Consider the following 14,591-nt stretch of genomic DNA (forward strand, 5'->3'; position numbering starts at 1 on the left):
GGGGGCTGTCCTGCCCCCGTGACCCACATCGAATCGAATCTGTTATCCACATGTGATCTCATGGACTAAACCGCAACAAGCAAAAGCTGAATAGCTCCACCATCATTCATTACTCTTCACAGTCCGGTAATACTTCAGTTCAGATACGTCAATTGAGCTGATTGTCTGCTAATTATACCTTTCATTATTCCACTGTCCTTGATTCATCAGATTAATACATCAGCCCAGTGAACCCCGCATCCGCGAACCGACAACCGAAAGTCCTCCTCGGCCATTACATAGTTTGGATGATCGACAACCAGATTCACTAGTGGGAAGATGGACCACTTGATGACCCTTAAAGCATTCCAGTTCCCCATCAATTGTATCTCGGTTGAGAAAATTCTTCACCTCTTACTCCCGTAGTAAATAGATACATCACTGAAAGACATCATGAGTTCTCGTCCGGTTCGCATTGCAGGTCAGTCGCAATTTCTAGATTCATCCCTTCCTCGTGAGAGGCAATATTGACTGAGCCATTGACAGGTGCTTCGGGCTCTACGTCTGACCGTCGACATGCCATCACCGAGTTCGCTCGTAACTACCCTCGAGACCCCGTCGACGTCATCATCGCCGACTTCATGAGCGAGGCGAACATGGTCACGGGGGCAGCACGACGGATAGATCAAGATAAAGCCCAGGAGGTAGCTGGTAATAACGCCCCGGCGATGCCGACAACTGCACCGGGATATGAGCTTGCATTTCTTTTGGCTCTGGAGCCAGCCCTAGATGATTTGGCCAAATATGGCATCAAAGTAGCGGTCAACGCGGGAAATGCAGACACGGAAGGGCTGTATAAAGTGGTAACAAAAATGGTCAAGGCCAAGGGCTTAAATCTAAAGGTAATTCCATTGTTAGAGTACTCTGCACATTGCATGTATTGATATAGTCCAGGTGGCTTGGGTCTCTGGCGACGAGGTTCTCTCAACAGTGAAAACAGCTTTGTCCACTGGGAAATCAACCTTCAAAAACGTCTATACAGGAGAGACCCTTTCCGACTGGAATTTCGAGCCAATATATGCTCAGTGTTACCTTGGAGGCCTGGGAATTGCTGCAGCCTTGTCTCAAGGGGCCGATATTGTTTTGTGCGGACGAGTGTCAGATGCATCCCCTGTTATTGGAGCCGCGTACTGGTATCATGGGTGGAACCGCAGCGATCTCGATCAGTTGGCCAATGCATTTGTTGCTGGACATCTTATCGAATGTAGCAACTATGTATGTGGAGGCAATTTCACCGGTTTCAAGACGCTAGAGAAAGTTGGCAGTGATGGCTGGCGTAATATCGGCTATCCTATTGCAGAAATTTCAACAGACGGGAAAGTGGTTATCACAATGCAATCTTCTGCTCCTGGCGGCGCGGTTACTGTCGATACCTGTTCCTCCCAGCTTTTATACGAAATCCAGGGCCCTTGGTACTTCAACTCAGACGTTACTGCTGTGCTAACGGACATCCACTTCGAACAAGTCGGTACCAATCGTGTGGCCGTGCACGGCGTCCGATCCGCACCACCTCCACCAACAACCAAAGTCGGTATCACGGCCCGTGGCGGTTTCCAAGCAGAGGCTTCATGGTTTCTGGTTGGGCTGGACATCGACGCGAAGGCACGGATGCTGGAGGAGCAGATTCGCCACCTTCTCGCCCCATATTCATCCAGCTACACAGCTCTCGAATTCTCTACATTGGGTTCAGCGCCAGACGACCCTCGAGACCAAAACAGCGCCACTGTCACCTTGCGAATTGTTGCCCAAGCTCGTAAAGCAGAAGATATCGCCCCGAATAACTTTCTCCGCCATATCACCGATAATATCATGCAAGGCTATCCCGGCGCTACTTTCCACCTTGATGCACGACAGGGATTCCCAAAGCCCATATATGAGTATTATGTTAGTCTTCTGCCCCAAGCAGATGTGAAGCACCGTGTGCACCTCCCGTGGAAGAATCAAGTGCTGGACATTCCTCCACCGCCCACGACCCAAGAGTTCCCGCCTCGTCAGCCTTCACAGGCGATTACCGAATCCCCTGCCAACCGCGACCTAGACTTCGGGCCTACAACTCGAGGCCCCCTAGGGTGGATTGTCCATGCTCGATCGGGCGACAAAGGACCCGATGCGAACTGCGGGTTCTGGGTTCGCCACAACGATGAGTACCTTTGGCTGCGCTCACTGCTCTCCATTCCAAAGGCGCAGGAGCTTCTAGGAGAGGAATATCGGTCGAACCCTCAGCTACAGATCGAGCGATTCGAGCTTCCAAACCTCCGTGGTGTACACTTTTTGTTCCGAAACCTCCTCGACCGTGGCGTTGGCGCGACAACTACAGTCGACTTTCTGGGGAAGAATGTTGCCGAGTATCTGCGGGCAAAATGGGTGGATTTACCTGTCAAGTTTTTAAACCGTGGCAAGCTGTAATTGCCCGTCGCTATCTGCAGCTATAGCTTTCTTTGTGTCAATAGCTAGGTATATTAAATCACAGATGTCCCTCTTGCGGATAATCTAGGAAAGATGCTTTTCTTGGCATTGAGTTTTCATCACATTGATTGAAATTGTCCCATACTGTACATAAAACGCCATGAATGCAAGTGTCATAATCTGCCGGAAGTGCCCACGGATGAAAGGCATGGAACCTCCTCCTTCGAACCTATTGACGAGGAAGTCTACCTCCTTCTGGGGGGTGGCGCAGACTCGAAGGCATCACTGTCATCATCAATTTCCTCGCTCAACACACTCGTAGCCCGAGTCTTCCGACTCGGTCTCGTCGACCTGGAGGTGGTCTGGCTCTCACGAGCACTGATTTGGGAGCCGGTAAAATCCAACGTCATCTGGGTTTGTTTGCCTCGTGTCGTTGCAGACCTACGCGTAGCGGTTCCTCCTATGGTATTCGACGATGGTGCCGGGGATGGCGCGGTCCGTCCTCGACGTTGGGTGGTGGTCGTCGAGGGCGCTGCTTTGCGGCTTCGGGTTGAAGGTTGCTTAACAAATAGAGATTGGGAATCATCGTCTTCATCGTCAGAGAGGGCTTGAGCTGCGGGAGGGGTTACATCTTCGTCATCATCGTCCAGCATGATGACATCTTCTTCCTCATCATCGTCGTCTGATACGGCTTTCTTCCGTCCCCTAGTAGGTTTCTTGGGTGCCGTTTTCTTGGGTGCCGTGGATGTGGTCTTCGCGGTGGTAGTTGCTTTGCGAGTAGTTGCAGAAACGGTCGTTCTTCCCCCACGGCCTCGGCCCCGACCACGAGTTGACGTTCCTTTCGTGGCAGCAGGTGTTGTGCCATCCTCTGCAGCATCCTCTTCATTGGGATCACCCTCATTATCTGAATGTATAAGCGCCCCAGGTTGGTCTTCCCAGACGCCGTCGAATTCAGTATCCCAGCCATCTGGTTTAGGCTTAAAGCGCCTCTTCCCTCGCGAACTCTTCTTGACGCCTCGAGAGAACATGTCTTCCATTTGATTTCGATACTTCTCCATTGCCTGCTGTAGCGAGCTCTGCGCCTCTTCTTCATCGTCCATGATATCGTTGTCACGATCCAGGGCCATGAGGTGTTTGATTTGACTTTCTAATGATTCGTTCACGAACATCTCCATGGCATGCTTGTCGTCTTTGTCGATGAATTGGGCCACAGCATCCCCAAATGAATTCTGTGGAAGGATACTCAACGATTGGGCAGAGAGGAATTCACGCACCAACTGTTCCACCTTCACCGTGTCCAGCGTTGAGAGGTGGGAGACTGCTGTTGCATCGAAGTCATCATCTTTCTTGCGGGCTGCTGCGTTCTTTTTCTTCCGGTAGAACTGTACAACATCATTCACATTTGCCACCTTTCCTACGAAGCGATTAGAGAACCGCTGAGGGTTCTCACAATCATAGCTACCTCCTTCCGGTGTGGAGATCTCCACACGCAGTCTCACTAGTGGCAAGGGCGCCTCTAACTCCTCATCTTCTTCAACATCTTCCTGCATCGCCAGCCATTCATTTTTCGCTTGCTCAATGAGCTCCTCAACGATTGCCATCAGAAAACGGGTGACTTCAGTCCGGTTGTTTTCTTTCCGAGCCAACTTTTGAGCTCCCTTCTCCTCGGAGAGGACAATTTCTCTCATGACAAACGGTCGCACAGTCTTCAGTGGGATCGGCTCGCATTTAAAGCTACGTCCGGTGATACTGACGATAGACACTTGTTTTGTTACTGCCTCTCCGGGGACAAGTGATGTTGCCACAGAGGACCCTGGCTGCATAACGTGAAATTTGGTCTCAGGGTTCAATTTCGGATCAATCAAGCACTCATGTTCGTGGCCCCAGATCACGAGATCAAGAAACTCCGGGAGGAAGTTTTCGGGGAGGTATCCAGTTTCCGTATAAGCGTGGTGATTCTGGTGGACACATATCAAGTTGAACCAGTCCTCTTTCTGAATCGAAGGCTGGTAGAACTTGACCTTTCCGTCGCGAAATGTACGGAATAGTCGTTCATCTCGGACGTTACTCATACCATATAGTGCTAATTTGGTCCGGCCTTTCTGAAGCAGGACCGGCTTTATCTGAATGTTATCAGACTCAGGCGTCCGTCCGTAATAGTTGAGTAGTCCGGAAACCTGGAGTAAGTCCAACGCCGCCAAATGACCCTCTCCGGAGGGGTCATCATGGTTGCCATGGATAGAGAAAATGGGGATTGCCACATTGATGTCGAGATCTTCGTAATTCACATGGTTGAACGCCCCTTGGAAGTTTTCACTGGCATCACTGAGCATTTCCAGCTCACAGGGCTTATCGCCCAGACAGTTCATCCGGATCGAGCGCATTACTTGGTACATGGATTTTCGGGAAGGCTTGTTCTCGTGAAAGAGATCGCCCGCGAGCAGCACCATGTCAACGTCACGCTCGCGGGCCAGGCACATCACCTCGTGGAAACTCTTCCAGCTGTCATCACCCCTGATCGGGTCTCGTTCGTTGTACCCGACATGGTTGTCGGTTGCAACGAGGATGCGGATCGTTTCCGCGTCTGGTCCTGTTACTAAGATTTCTCGAGAACAATAAAACAAGAATTGCGTACTTACCACCAAGCTCGGGCATTATAACAAATCACTCCAGTCCGCCTGAGGTGAAAGTGTCGAGGATGGTGGGTATTGTGATGCGAACGGGCCACTATTAAATGGGGACTCCGTCAGGCTGTAATGTGAGGGTGTTGCCTGGAAAAACAAGCCGTTGAATAGGACCAATGGCAGGGGATTATGCACGGCCTTTGTGCAGGGTGCCGCGATGCATGCTTAATTAATCCACAGTACGTAGTAGTTAGTTAACTAGATCTGAAGAAATGCCATCAAATAGAAGATATTTGGTAATATTACTAACAAGTCGATATCCAATCTGATTTGCCTCCGCGGCGCGTCTTCACGTGAGAGGGACGCGAAAAGGCCGTGACGAATCACAGGGCTGGCCCGTGACACATTCCCCTCCGAAATCCGAACGTCGATTCTCGTCAGTCCCTCGTTTTGCCTGAACTACGCCCCATCTCCATTCATCTTTATCTCTCCTTCTCCCTTTCGGACTGTATAGATTTCTTTTTCTTATCCTTCGCATCCTCCACCGCATAGAGCGTCGTTCTCGCGCCATCAACTCTTTTCCTTCTTCCGTCCTTGTATTGCCCGACTGACCCAGTATCTGGCCTGGTTCAGTCGCCTCCGTTGATCCCGTTAACCCCGCGAGACCTTTTTATGCAATCCGAGCCTGCTGCAGTTTCTGAGCGCACTTCTCCTACAGATTCGCCCCCCAGAGAGTCCTTTCACAATACCCAGCATGGACATGTTCTCGATGGCGACCATCAAGTCTCTGGACCTCCCCATGAGGCCAGAGACATTGAAGGCGTCTCTGACTCACCTCGCCTGGCGCCCTTGAACCAGGCGAGGTCTGACGATTCAGCCCCCGCATCGCCGGTTGCCGACCGTGTCACTCAGTACGAGAATGTGATAGCGCAGTCGCCTTGGAGACGAACCGATCTGAGCTTCAGAGTAACACCCCCGTCTACTGAGTCGCATCTGTCGCTGGACGCATTCCCAAATGGTATGTCACCGTTGGTAATCTTCCTCAGACAATGACCTGCTAACACTATGGCTTGCCAGAGGTTTTAACGCACATCCTCTCGCACCTGCCACCACCAGCTCTGTCATCTATGGCATTAGTGTCGCGCCGGTTTCACACTCTTGTCACAACGCCCCACGCCTGGAGAATCGCATTTTCGCGCTACTTTCCAGGGCCTTATGTCTCGGAAAATGGCATTCACCTGTCTGAGGCTAACACACCTGGGAGGGTCACCTCGGATAAGCGCTTCTTTTCCCGGCTCACTGCGTTAGCGTCATGGAGGTCCGAGTATATTCTGCGGACCCGCTTGCTGAGGTCACTTGCGCGAGGTAAGCCGGCGCAATTCGACCCTGCCAAAAAGAGCGGTACAGTTCGCTCTGTAAATATGCGCAATGGCAGTGCCGTTGTCACGTACACTTCCCAGCTTTTGTATCCTGTCAATCATCTCGCTGCATCCTTTGGGACCGAGGTGACCAAGAAGCAGCCTCTTTTCATCCATGGGGCGTCAGAGCAGGGAATCGCATCTGCTAGCGATCCCTCCTCGGTCAAGGTTGGGACATGGGGTTTGTCTGACCATCAGCTGTTCCGCCATTTCGCGGATATATTCCCTGGTGAAGCCGAGTACGGTCTTGGCTCTGGAAACATGGTCGGCCTGCCGAATCGCATGGATGTTAGCCAGCCTTACGGGATGATCTACGGTGAGGGTTGCCCTCAAGGACGCAGCTATTTCATCTCAACCTTGGAGCAACGCGGGCGATTCTTGGGCCTTACTGAGTCCATCTCACAGCCGCAGTTGGGCATTCCTACTCTGAATCTGATCACGAATGCGGTCACCGCGGTGTGGATTGCCAAGTCCTCCAATGTCCTGAAAATGACTGGAGGATTGGTCGCAATGATGTCCGGTGCCTCTTCTGGGGTTCTTACAGCCTATGCACTCGGGCCTCATCCCACGTATGAACAGCGATTCGAAAGAGGCCAAGTGACTGCCCGATGGGTTCTCTGTCCGGGAGTCCCCATCATTGCGATTGCAGTCGACAACGATTATTCTGTCAAGCGTCACGCCCGTCGACGCATCTGGGCAACCGTTCTCAATGCCTTGGGTGAAGTTTTCTATCTTTCAGACTTGCCACGCCAGCCTGAACTTCCGTCGGCTAAGATGAGCCCTGAGCAAATTGATACTCTGGCGTGGAAGACCGGCAGGAGTGTTCGTTGGGAGCTTCTGGAGTTGAGTCGCCGCACGGCCAGGCCCGACCCATACAGTCGAGAGCTTGTCGACGGCAGCTATAGTCCGAGGTCGTCGTCGGACTCGATGAAGCTTGATGAGAATCAGCTTGCTGCTGAGACCAAGGAAATTGAGCAGTTTATGTCATTTAAGCCGAAACACTTCCGGAAGGTTTGCGAGGGTTGGGACATGCGACGCGAAATGCAAGTCGACTTCGCTGGTGACGATAGCCACGGAGCCGGTGAGTCCGTTATCGTCATTGCTCGTGGTATTGAAGAAGATGAGAAGGCCTCGATTCGCAGATACACCAGAAAATTGACGCAGGTCGAAATGCTATCGTCGCATCTTGGAACGTATCAAACGGGCGAAGCTATGGCTTCATCTATATTCGGTGGGCCTATTGAATTTTCGTCTCTGTCTTCAGCCGTCAATACGCCCAGTGTGCCGCCTTCGCGAGCCTCCAGTCGCCTCGGCGAAATAGTGTGCTCTGCCGCAAATACTGAATGGCGGATCTCAGATTTTGTTTTCGGCGATCACAAGTCAATCGAAATCACAACAAGCGCAATGGACCTTTCGACATATGCTGTACTGACTCCTGACGAGGATCCTCTTCTTGGGATGTCCGGAAGCTCGACACTTTCCTCCGGTATGTCGTCGCCAATGCCGCACATGAAGCAGCCCTCAGACCCAGAAATTCCTGGTCAACGGGGGCGCTACATGGCTATTGGAACGGCTACCGGAGGGGTCTTTGTCTGGGACATACGCGCTCCTACGGCGAAGAACTCGGATATCATCAACTCCGTCAATCCGATCCGCATCATCCAGACTGACTCTCCTCAAGTGTCCTGTGTTGCTGTTACGTCGCTGTACGTTGTGCACGGCGGTAATGACGGGCTTGTGCAGGCTTGGGATCCTCTTGCATCTTCAACTCGACCTATCCGAACCATCAACTCACGCTTTTCTTCCCGCGCGCGTCGTCGACTAGTTCAGGCGGAGGCTTCTATTCAGGGAGTTGGAAACAATTTCTATGCCAGTGGAGCTATATGCCTAGACCCTGATCCTACGGTCTTAAGGGGAATGGTTGCCCTCGGGTCCCACTTGCGCTACTGGTCCTACAGCTCTGGCGCCGCCGATCAGTATAAGACGAGCAAGCGCCGGTTCCGCCGCGGCCGTCGGGGCAGCAATTCTACTCCCGAGGGCCAACGCTTCAACAGCAGCGGCCGAGGAGCGCTCCAAGACTTCATCGAGGATGAGCAGGCGGAGATGGTGCGACAAGAAAAAGCCGATCGCAAGGAAAAGGCGCACCTCAGCAACCGATTCGGCATCGATCTGCTGGGACCCGATGTGGACGAAGAGCAGCTTCTCGCTTATGCGCAACTCCTGAGTGAGGAGGCCTTCGCTAGTGAAGCGCAAAAACGGGGCGATGCCGTGCCTAGCTCCATGGCTAGCTCCGCCTCTAGCGACACTATCGGTCGGAACGATAGCTCAGTCGCAGCAGACGAATTTTCATCCTCCTCGTCTCCATACGAGCAGCCTGTTGACGACGATCTTGCCCCTGACATCGCTGAAGCGATCCGCCTGAGTCTTCTTGACGAGGGGCCTGGGTCTTTTGAGCAGTATCCTGACATTCCCATCAAGTACGCGAAGGGGTCTCAATCTAGCTCTCACAATCTCTCCCCATCAGAAGTCGTCGCTGAAAGCAGCCACCAACAAGAAATGGATGATTTGGAGCTTGCCATCCAACTCAGTCTTGCCGATAGTCAGCCACCGGAGCAAAGAGACGAGTTCCCATCGCTCTCGTGGGGTGAGTCTGGCAAGGGCAAGGGGAAGGGTCGAGCTTTGTAATTCCGTACTTTGTACATTTGCTTTCGGTTCATTTATTATGTCTGTGTTTCGATCATGTTATCATGTCATTTAATATACAATTCGGGATTTATGTATCGATGTGAGGATCTGTTAGAGTATTACCGAAAATGACTACTTGTAAGGCCGTTGCAACTATAATTTGACTGCCATCGCTACTGCTGAGAACTCCCTGGAGCTCGTCAGATGAATCTGTGCACTTAGATGTGCCGCATATTGCCATGGTTTCTCGGTATCACTGAGCCACAGACATGCACTACCACTCAGTCACGACCAATTCCCTAACTCATGAGAGGAAATGTAACTTCACTTACAAGCTGCAATCAGGCGAGTGGCAAGGGGAACTATAACCATACGAGCATGTGTGTAAAGAGGATCCCCCACCTTGGTGATAGATATGATTTTCAGTGCAGGGCACTATCAATATAATATAATCCAGTCCTATCTACCTACTCCCAAGAAAGGGGACACAAACAACTTGACCACCCAGCCAAAACCCCCCATTCAACAAACCCCAGCCTCTATATCCCGAACAACCCCCACCAAACCCCCAACATTCTCCAAAAAAACACTATGGCAAGCCTCGAACCCCAAAACCCTAATCTCGACGCCCTCCTTCTTCACCGCATCGAGCATCAAATCCTGAAACAGCCCAGGCACAGCACGGTCCCTCTCGGTCTTCACATAGGTAACCGGACACCGGCGCCACGCATCGCCGCTCGTCTTCTCCCGGAGCACGCTCACCGGAAACCTCACGAGCCCCTGCATGCACCTCTGCACCGTCTCCGGCTCCAGGTCTTCGTAGAACCACAGCCCGGGGTCCCGGGGCAGGGTGAGTCCGGCTTCATCGTCGTCCATGAACTGCGCCCAGAGGGTTTCGTCTACGCCGGCCTGGTCCATGATGGTTTGGATGGATGAGCCGGGGGGGAGGATGTAGGCGCAGAGGTAGAGGAGGTGGATTATGCTTCCTTGTCCTCCTTTTGGAGGTTGGTTCTTGTTGTTTGGGGATGGGTGGAGGAAGTCTTGGGCGGCGTCGGTGCCGACGCAGCCGCCGTAGGAGTGCATGATGAGGAGGATTTGTTTCCCGGCGGAGGTGAGGGAGTGCAGGGTTTGGCGGATTAGGGCGACGTCGTCGGCGAAGGTGGCTGTTGGGGGGGACTGGCCCGTGCAGGTTGGGAGGTGTGGACAGTGGACTTCGAAGCCTGCGTTCTGCAGGGCTGTGGTGTAGGGCTCGTAGTGGGCTGGGGTGTGCCAGGCGCCGTGGATGAGAAGGATGGTTGGCTTGGGGGACATGTTGATTTTATTTCACTGGGGTTTTTGTTTGGATCTCTATTTGTTCTTTGGAAGACTGGGGGGAAGTTCATGTGGTGTGTATGGATTTTTATACTTCGGGCATACATGTTATGTTGGCCAGGATCACTCTCAGTTATTCTAGTGCTGACGGTCTAAGCGTATAGCAGTAGATTAGTTTTATCTGTGGGGCAAATGACGCTCTGTATGTGGTCGGTTCGTGTAGGTAAATAGTGGGACGATCATATTCCCTTCTTATGAGCATTCTTCAAATTAAACTGTTAAGGAAATCGTTCTACCGATGAGAAGCGAAAAGACTCCATTCTAAAATAACATCTCCAGTGGGTCAGTTGTCCCAGTGTCCCAGAACTGGTATCATAAACTTGCTGACCCTCCCAGAGTCATCTCGGTCACGAAGAAAAAGACAATACATGAAGTTAATTCAACGCACGCAATGTGAAATATAGCACAACGAAGTCAATTAATTACAGCACGGAGACCGCGGCCACAACGGCACCGACCACCAGACCCATGAAGGAAGCGGTCATCTTGCCCGCTGCGCTTTCCTTGGTGTTGTCAGAGTCGCTGTCGGAGCTGGAGCTTCCGGAGGTGCTTGGGGTGTTGGACTCGCCGCTGGAAAGGGCCTTCAGCTGGATGCCGGTGACCTCCTTGCCAGTATGGTCGTAGATCTTCTGAGGGATGGAGGTTGTGGAGACTTCAACTAACTTGCCGGTGTTGGCCTTGGACAGACCGTTGTCGATCATGTCCTGGACCTTGGAGGGACGGGAAGGCAGGTCGAACTTGCTCAGGAAGGTACCGTTCTTGATCAGGTCAGAGCTGCACTTGGGGGCCTTGAAGGAAGTCTGGGTCGAGTTGGAGGCCTGGATACGCTTCATGTCGAGCTTAGCATACTGCTTCTGCAGATTCTCAAAGTCGACGAGCAAAGTGGCAGTGTCGCTGTCGTTGAGCTTGACGAGGCCGTAGTTGTTGGCCTCCTGGGTGTACTCGTAGACCAGACCACCGGAGAAGGCCTGGGTCATCTCCTCGCCGTAGATAGCCTGCACCTCGGTGAAGACACGAGGAGTCACTTCGTTGCAGCCGTACTCGGAGAAGAAGACGGGCAGGGAGGCGTTCTTGAAGTCCTCGGTCAGGACGTCGTAACCGGACTTGGTGTAGGACGAGTCACCGCACCACGAGTAGGAGTTGAGACCGAAGAAGTCAGACTGGGAGCTGGGCGAGTCCGAGTCCTCGCACATGAAGTAGTTCAGAGTATCCATCAACCAGGGACGGATATCAGCGGCGGAGTAACCCACAGGGATGGAGCGGTCAACGTTCTTCTTGATATAGTCCTTCATGTCACGCTGGACGGCACGGATGTAAGCGGCAACCTCCTTGACACTCTGCTCGTTGATCACCTCGTTACCGGCGAAGAAACCGAGGGTGTTGGGGTAGTTCTTGAAGGCCTCGATCACACCGAAGACCTGTTCGTAGTAGACGGCGTTGTAGCTGCTCTTGGGGGCGGTACGGTCAATGTAACTGCCGTACAGAGGGGAGTTGACATCCAGGATCATGTAGATGCCGGCTGCGTTGAAGATGGAAGCACAGTCGTCATGGTTGAGGCTGGGCGCCAAGTTGTAGACACGGATGGTGTTCACACCCAAGCGCTGCATGAGAGCGGCATCACGCAAGCATGCGTCCTTGTCGCTGAGAGGGTCCTTGTCCTTCTTGAAGCCGGAAGAACCGCCGGGTTGGTAACTGTAGATATGACATGATGATCAACACCACCGCTTTCCCCACGAGGTAACGCGATCGAATATCATGGATCGCAAGGCGATCATAGAGAGTGAACAGAAGGTAGATCAGAACAGGAACGTACTCGACACCCAGGATCTGGAAACGATCACCGGTCTTGCTGTTGACAAAGTCCTTGCCCTTCACCTCAATGGTGGTGACGGCATTCGCAGTGGTCGCAAGAGCGCAAAGCGCAGCAAAAAGACGAGTGTACATCTATACACTCGGCCGTTAGTCAGCCAATATTCCTTTTTGGGTAATCGGTGGATCTATATCAATGTGGATATCGAATTTTGATAGGGGAAGGAAGTGAACCGACCGAAGGCATTTTCTATATCTCTCTCGCTGAGAAAACAAGCACAAGGAGTCAAAGGATCGGACGGAGGTGCTTCCACAGGAAGTTCCAAAGTAGAAAGAGAACGAGTGACGAGCGCAAAGGCGCACAAAGATCAAACACAACCCGAGAGGGAAGTAGCGAGTGTGGGTAGAACAAAAAAAGCACAGCGACGGGGAATGAATGGAAGGAGGGAGAGAGAAGAGTCGCGAGTCGACCCGGCAGAAGGCTTTTTGAATAAAAGAAAGGACTGAGTGAAAGCGAGCCCTTGGCCCCCTCCGAACCAACTGATGCCCAGCAATTTAGTTTCATTAAAGGGTATACTCCAGCACTATGAGACTCCACTCCCGACTAGTAGTTCACTAGAACCAATCCCCTTTACCGACAAGACCCTTGGCGCGGAGGGTCTTCAAAGTTGAAACTAGGCGATGGTATTTTTTTTATTTTTTTTATTTTAATTTAAGTCCTTCCCAAGGGAGGCAATATCGGTAGATAGAGGTGAAACGGTTCCCCGGTCATTTGAGCTCATAATAGCTGTTTGATATGGATCAGGGATAGGGTTGCAGATCACCTAATCAGGAATACATCATTGTTGCATCTCAATCCACGTTTAATGGCTCACTGTTGATACACTACTGCCTCTCTAAAATACAGTCCCAAATGTTACCCGTCAGGAGAAGCACTTGGGGAAAAGGAAACGTTGGCGCCTGTAACCCAAGAATTGTCCACGTCCCAAGAAACCCCCAAGACTGGTGAAATAGGGGGTGAATAACCGAAGGAGAAAAATGAGAAACAAAAAGTCATGGCGCCGAGAAATACCAAGAGAGTCCGCCACGCCGGCGGCCAAGACATGGGCAATGATGCAAATATACAGGGAACAGGAGGAAAAAAGGTAACAAATAATAAGCGGAGAGGGTGAGAGTGTGACATCGCAAGGCGTAAACGTCGAAAAGAGTCGACCTTCACAGAGATCGATCAACCTTTTCGCATCAATTAGGAGCCCAAATGCAAGAGAAAACGGGTCCGGACCACGGCCCAGCGTGACCCGACGACCTGAGAAAGCCAGATCACAGGCCAAGCAAAGTTCTTATTTTTATACGGAAGGGGGTTGGATGATTGACAATGCCGAGGGCGCGAGTCCGGATCCAATGAATGCGTCACGTCTGTTATTTTACTCGACACCATGGCTTGACTCAGCACTGCCACCTTCGCCAGTGAATGTGCCCAGCTTCAAACCGGCGTCCATGGCGACCATCTCGGCCAGAATTTCCAGGACTTCCTTGGGGACAGTCTTGTCATATATAGAGATCAGATCCTTAGGCTGAGGGTAAACCTTAAGGGCCTTGTAGAAGCACAGGGCGGCTTCAACCTTGTCTGAGCCTAGGGTTATATGTGAACCGCCGCTACTTTCAAATGGAATCTCGTCTATGATTCTGTTGGGGGAGGGAAGGCGGATGGCGTGACCGCAGCAGAAACATACCTTCAGCGCAGAGAGACTCTCCCCGGGCAACCTGGCCCATGAAGTAAGCCTCCTTCTCTTCAAGTTCGGTCGGGAAACCCTCATCCTGAGCCTGCTGGACAGACTTCTTGATGGATTCCCGTTCCTGGGCTCCTTGAGCCTCGGCTTCCTCCTTCACAGCTCTCGCCAGACGACGGTTGTTTCTCTTCAACGACTTGCGGAACTCAGGGTCGGTCTGTCTCTTGTGATCGAAGTAAATAGCGTAAGCTAAATCCCGAATAAAAATAGATTGATTAGTTTGGCTTTCATGATCGGTTGATTTTTGATGTTATGTTCTTACCCAGCAGGCCGGTAAGGACCGTGCCGGCCGAAGCAGCGACCAAAGTTGACGTCCTCATGGTGTCACGGGAGATAACGTGTAATTATTTATTAAAGAAAGATAAAAGAAAGCACAGAGGTAGAATAAGTCCAGTGCCTCAGGCGAGTCCGACCGAACCGAAGAAAGGGATGTTTATTTGGTCTATGGG

General features: G+C 51.9%; 6 protein-coding genes across 6 annotated transcripts; 2 read left to right on the plus strand and 4 right to left on the minus strand.

Annotated features, from left to right (window-relative positions):
* Nucleotides 1-251: 251 nt before the first annotated feature.
* BDV37DRAFT_3567 (acyclic terpene utilization AtuA family protein) lies at nt 252-2,568 on the plus strand. The gene is made up of 3 exons (XM_032090513.1): nt 252-460; nt 526-881; nt 934-2,568. The coding sequence occupies exons 1-3, from the start codon at nt 433-435 to the stop codon at nt 2,443-2,445; spliced, it is 1,896 nt and encodes a 631-aa protein (XP_031947380.1). The 5' UTR covers nt 252-432; the 3' UTR covers nt 2,446-2,568.
* BDV37DRAFT_235603 (MRX complex nuclease subunit) lies at nt 2,439-5,328 on the minus strand. The gene is made up of 2 exons (XM_032080523.1): nt 5,085-5,328; nt 2,439-5,029 (listed from the first exon to the last, which is right to left on the minus strand). The coding sequence occupies exons 1-2, from the start codon at nt 5,098-5,100 to the stop codon at nt 2,691-2,693; spliced, it is 2,355 nt and encodes a 784-aa protein (XP_031947381.1). The 5' UTR covers nt 5,101-5,328; the 3' UTR covers nt 2,439-2,690.
* A 413-nt stretch (nt 5,329-5,741) lies between these two features.
* BDV37DRAFT_277706 (F-box and WD domain protein) lies at nt 5,742-9,172 on the plus strand (the record flags this gene model as incomplete). The annotated part of the gene is made up of 2 exons (XM_032085847.1): nt 5,742-6,087; nt 6,147-9,172. 2 exons carry the CDS (start codon nt 5,742-5,744, stop codon nt 9,170-9,172), a joined length of 3,372 nt encoding a protein of 1,123 aa, XP_031947382.1.
* A 261-nt stretch (nt 9,173-9,433) lies between these two features.
* On the minus strand, nt 9,434-10,724 carry BDV37DRAFT_3591 (alpha/beta hydrolase). The gene has a single exon (XM_032090515.1). It carries the CDS (start codon nt 10,481-10,483, stop codon nt 9,695-9,697), a length of 789 nt encoding a protein of 262 aa, XP_031947383.1. The 5' UTR covers nt 10,484-10,724; the 3' UTR covers nt 9,434-9,694.
* On the minus strand, nt 10,725-12,878 carry gel2 (1,3-beta-glucanosyltransferase gel2). The gene is made up of 3 exons (XM_032090514.1): nt 12,591-12,878; nt 12,357-12,487; nt 10,725-12,235 (listed from the first exon to the last, which is right to left on the minus strand). Exons 1-3 carry the CDS (start codon nt 12,597-12,599, stop codon nt 10,966-10,968), a joined length of 1,410 nt encoding a protein of 469 aa, XP_031947384.1. The 5' UTR covers nt 12,600-12,878; the 3' UTR covers nt 10,725-10,965.
* Nucleotides 12,879-13,080: 202 nt separating this feature from the next.
* Nucleotides 13,081-14,591, minus strand: BDV37DRAFT_235607 (TOM complex receptor protein TOM20). Its single transcript, XM_032080524.1, has 3 exons — nt 14,405-14,591; nt 14,086-14,331; nt 13,081-13,985 (listed from the first exon to the last, which is right to left on the minus strand). The coding sequence occupies exons 1-3, from the start codon at nt 14,460-14,462 to the stop codon at nt 13,777-13,779; spliced, it is 513 nt and encodes a 170-aa protein (XP_031947385.1). The 5' UTR covers nt 14,463-14,591; the 3' UTR covers nt 13,081-13,776.

The sequence above is a fragment of the Aspergillus pseudonomiae genome (assembly GCF_009193645.1).
Source record: "Aspergillus pseudonomiae strain CBS 119388 unplaced genomic scaffold BDV37scaffold_1, whole genome shotgun sequence".
In the NCBI taxonomy this organism is placed as follows: domain Eukaryota; kingdom Fungi; phylum Ascomycota; class Eurotiomycetes; order Eurotiales; family Aspergillaceae; genus Aspergillus; species Aspergillus pseudonomiae.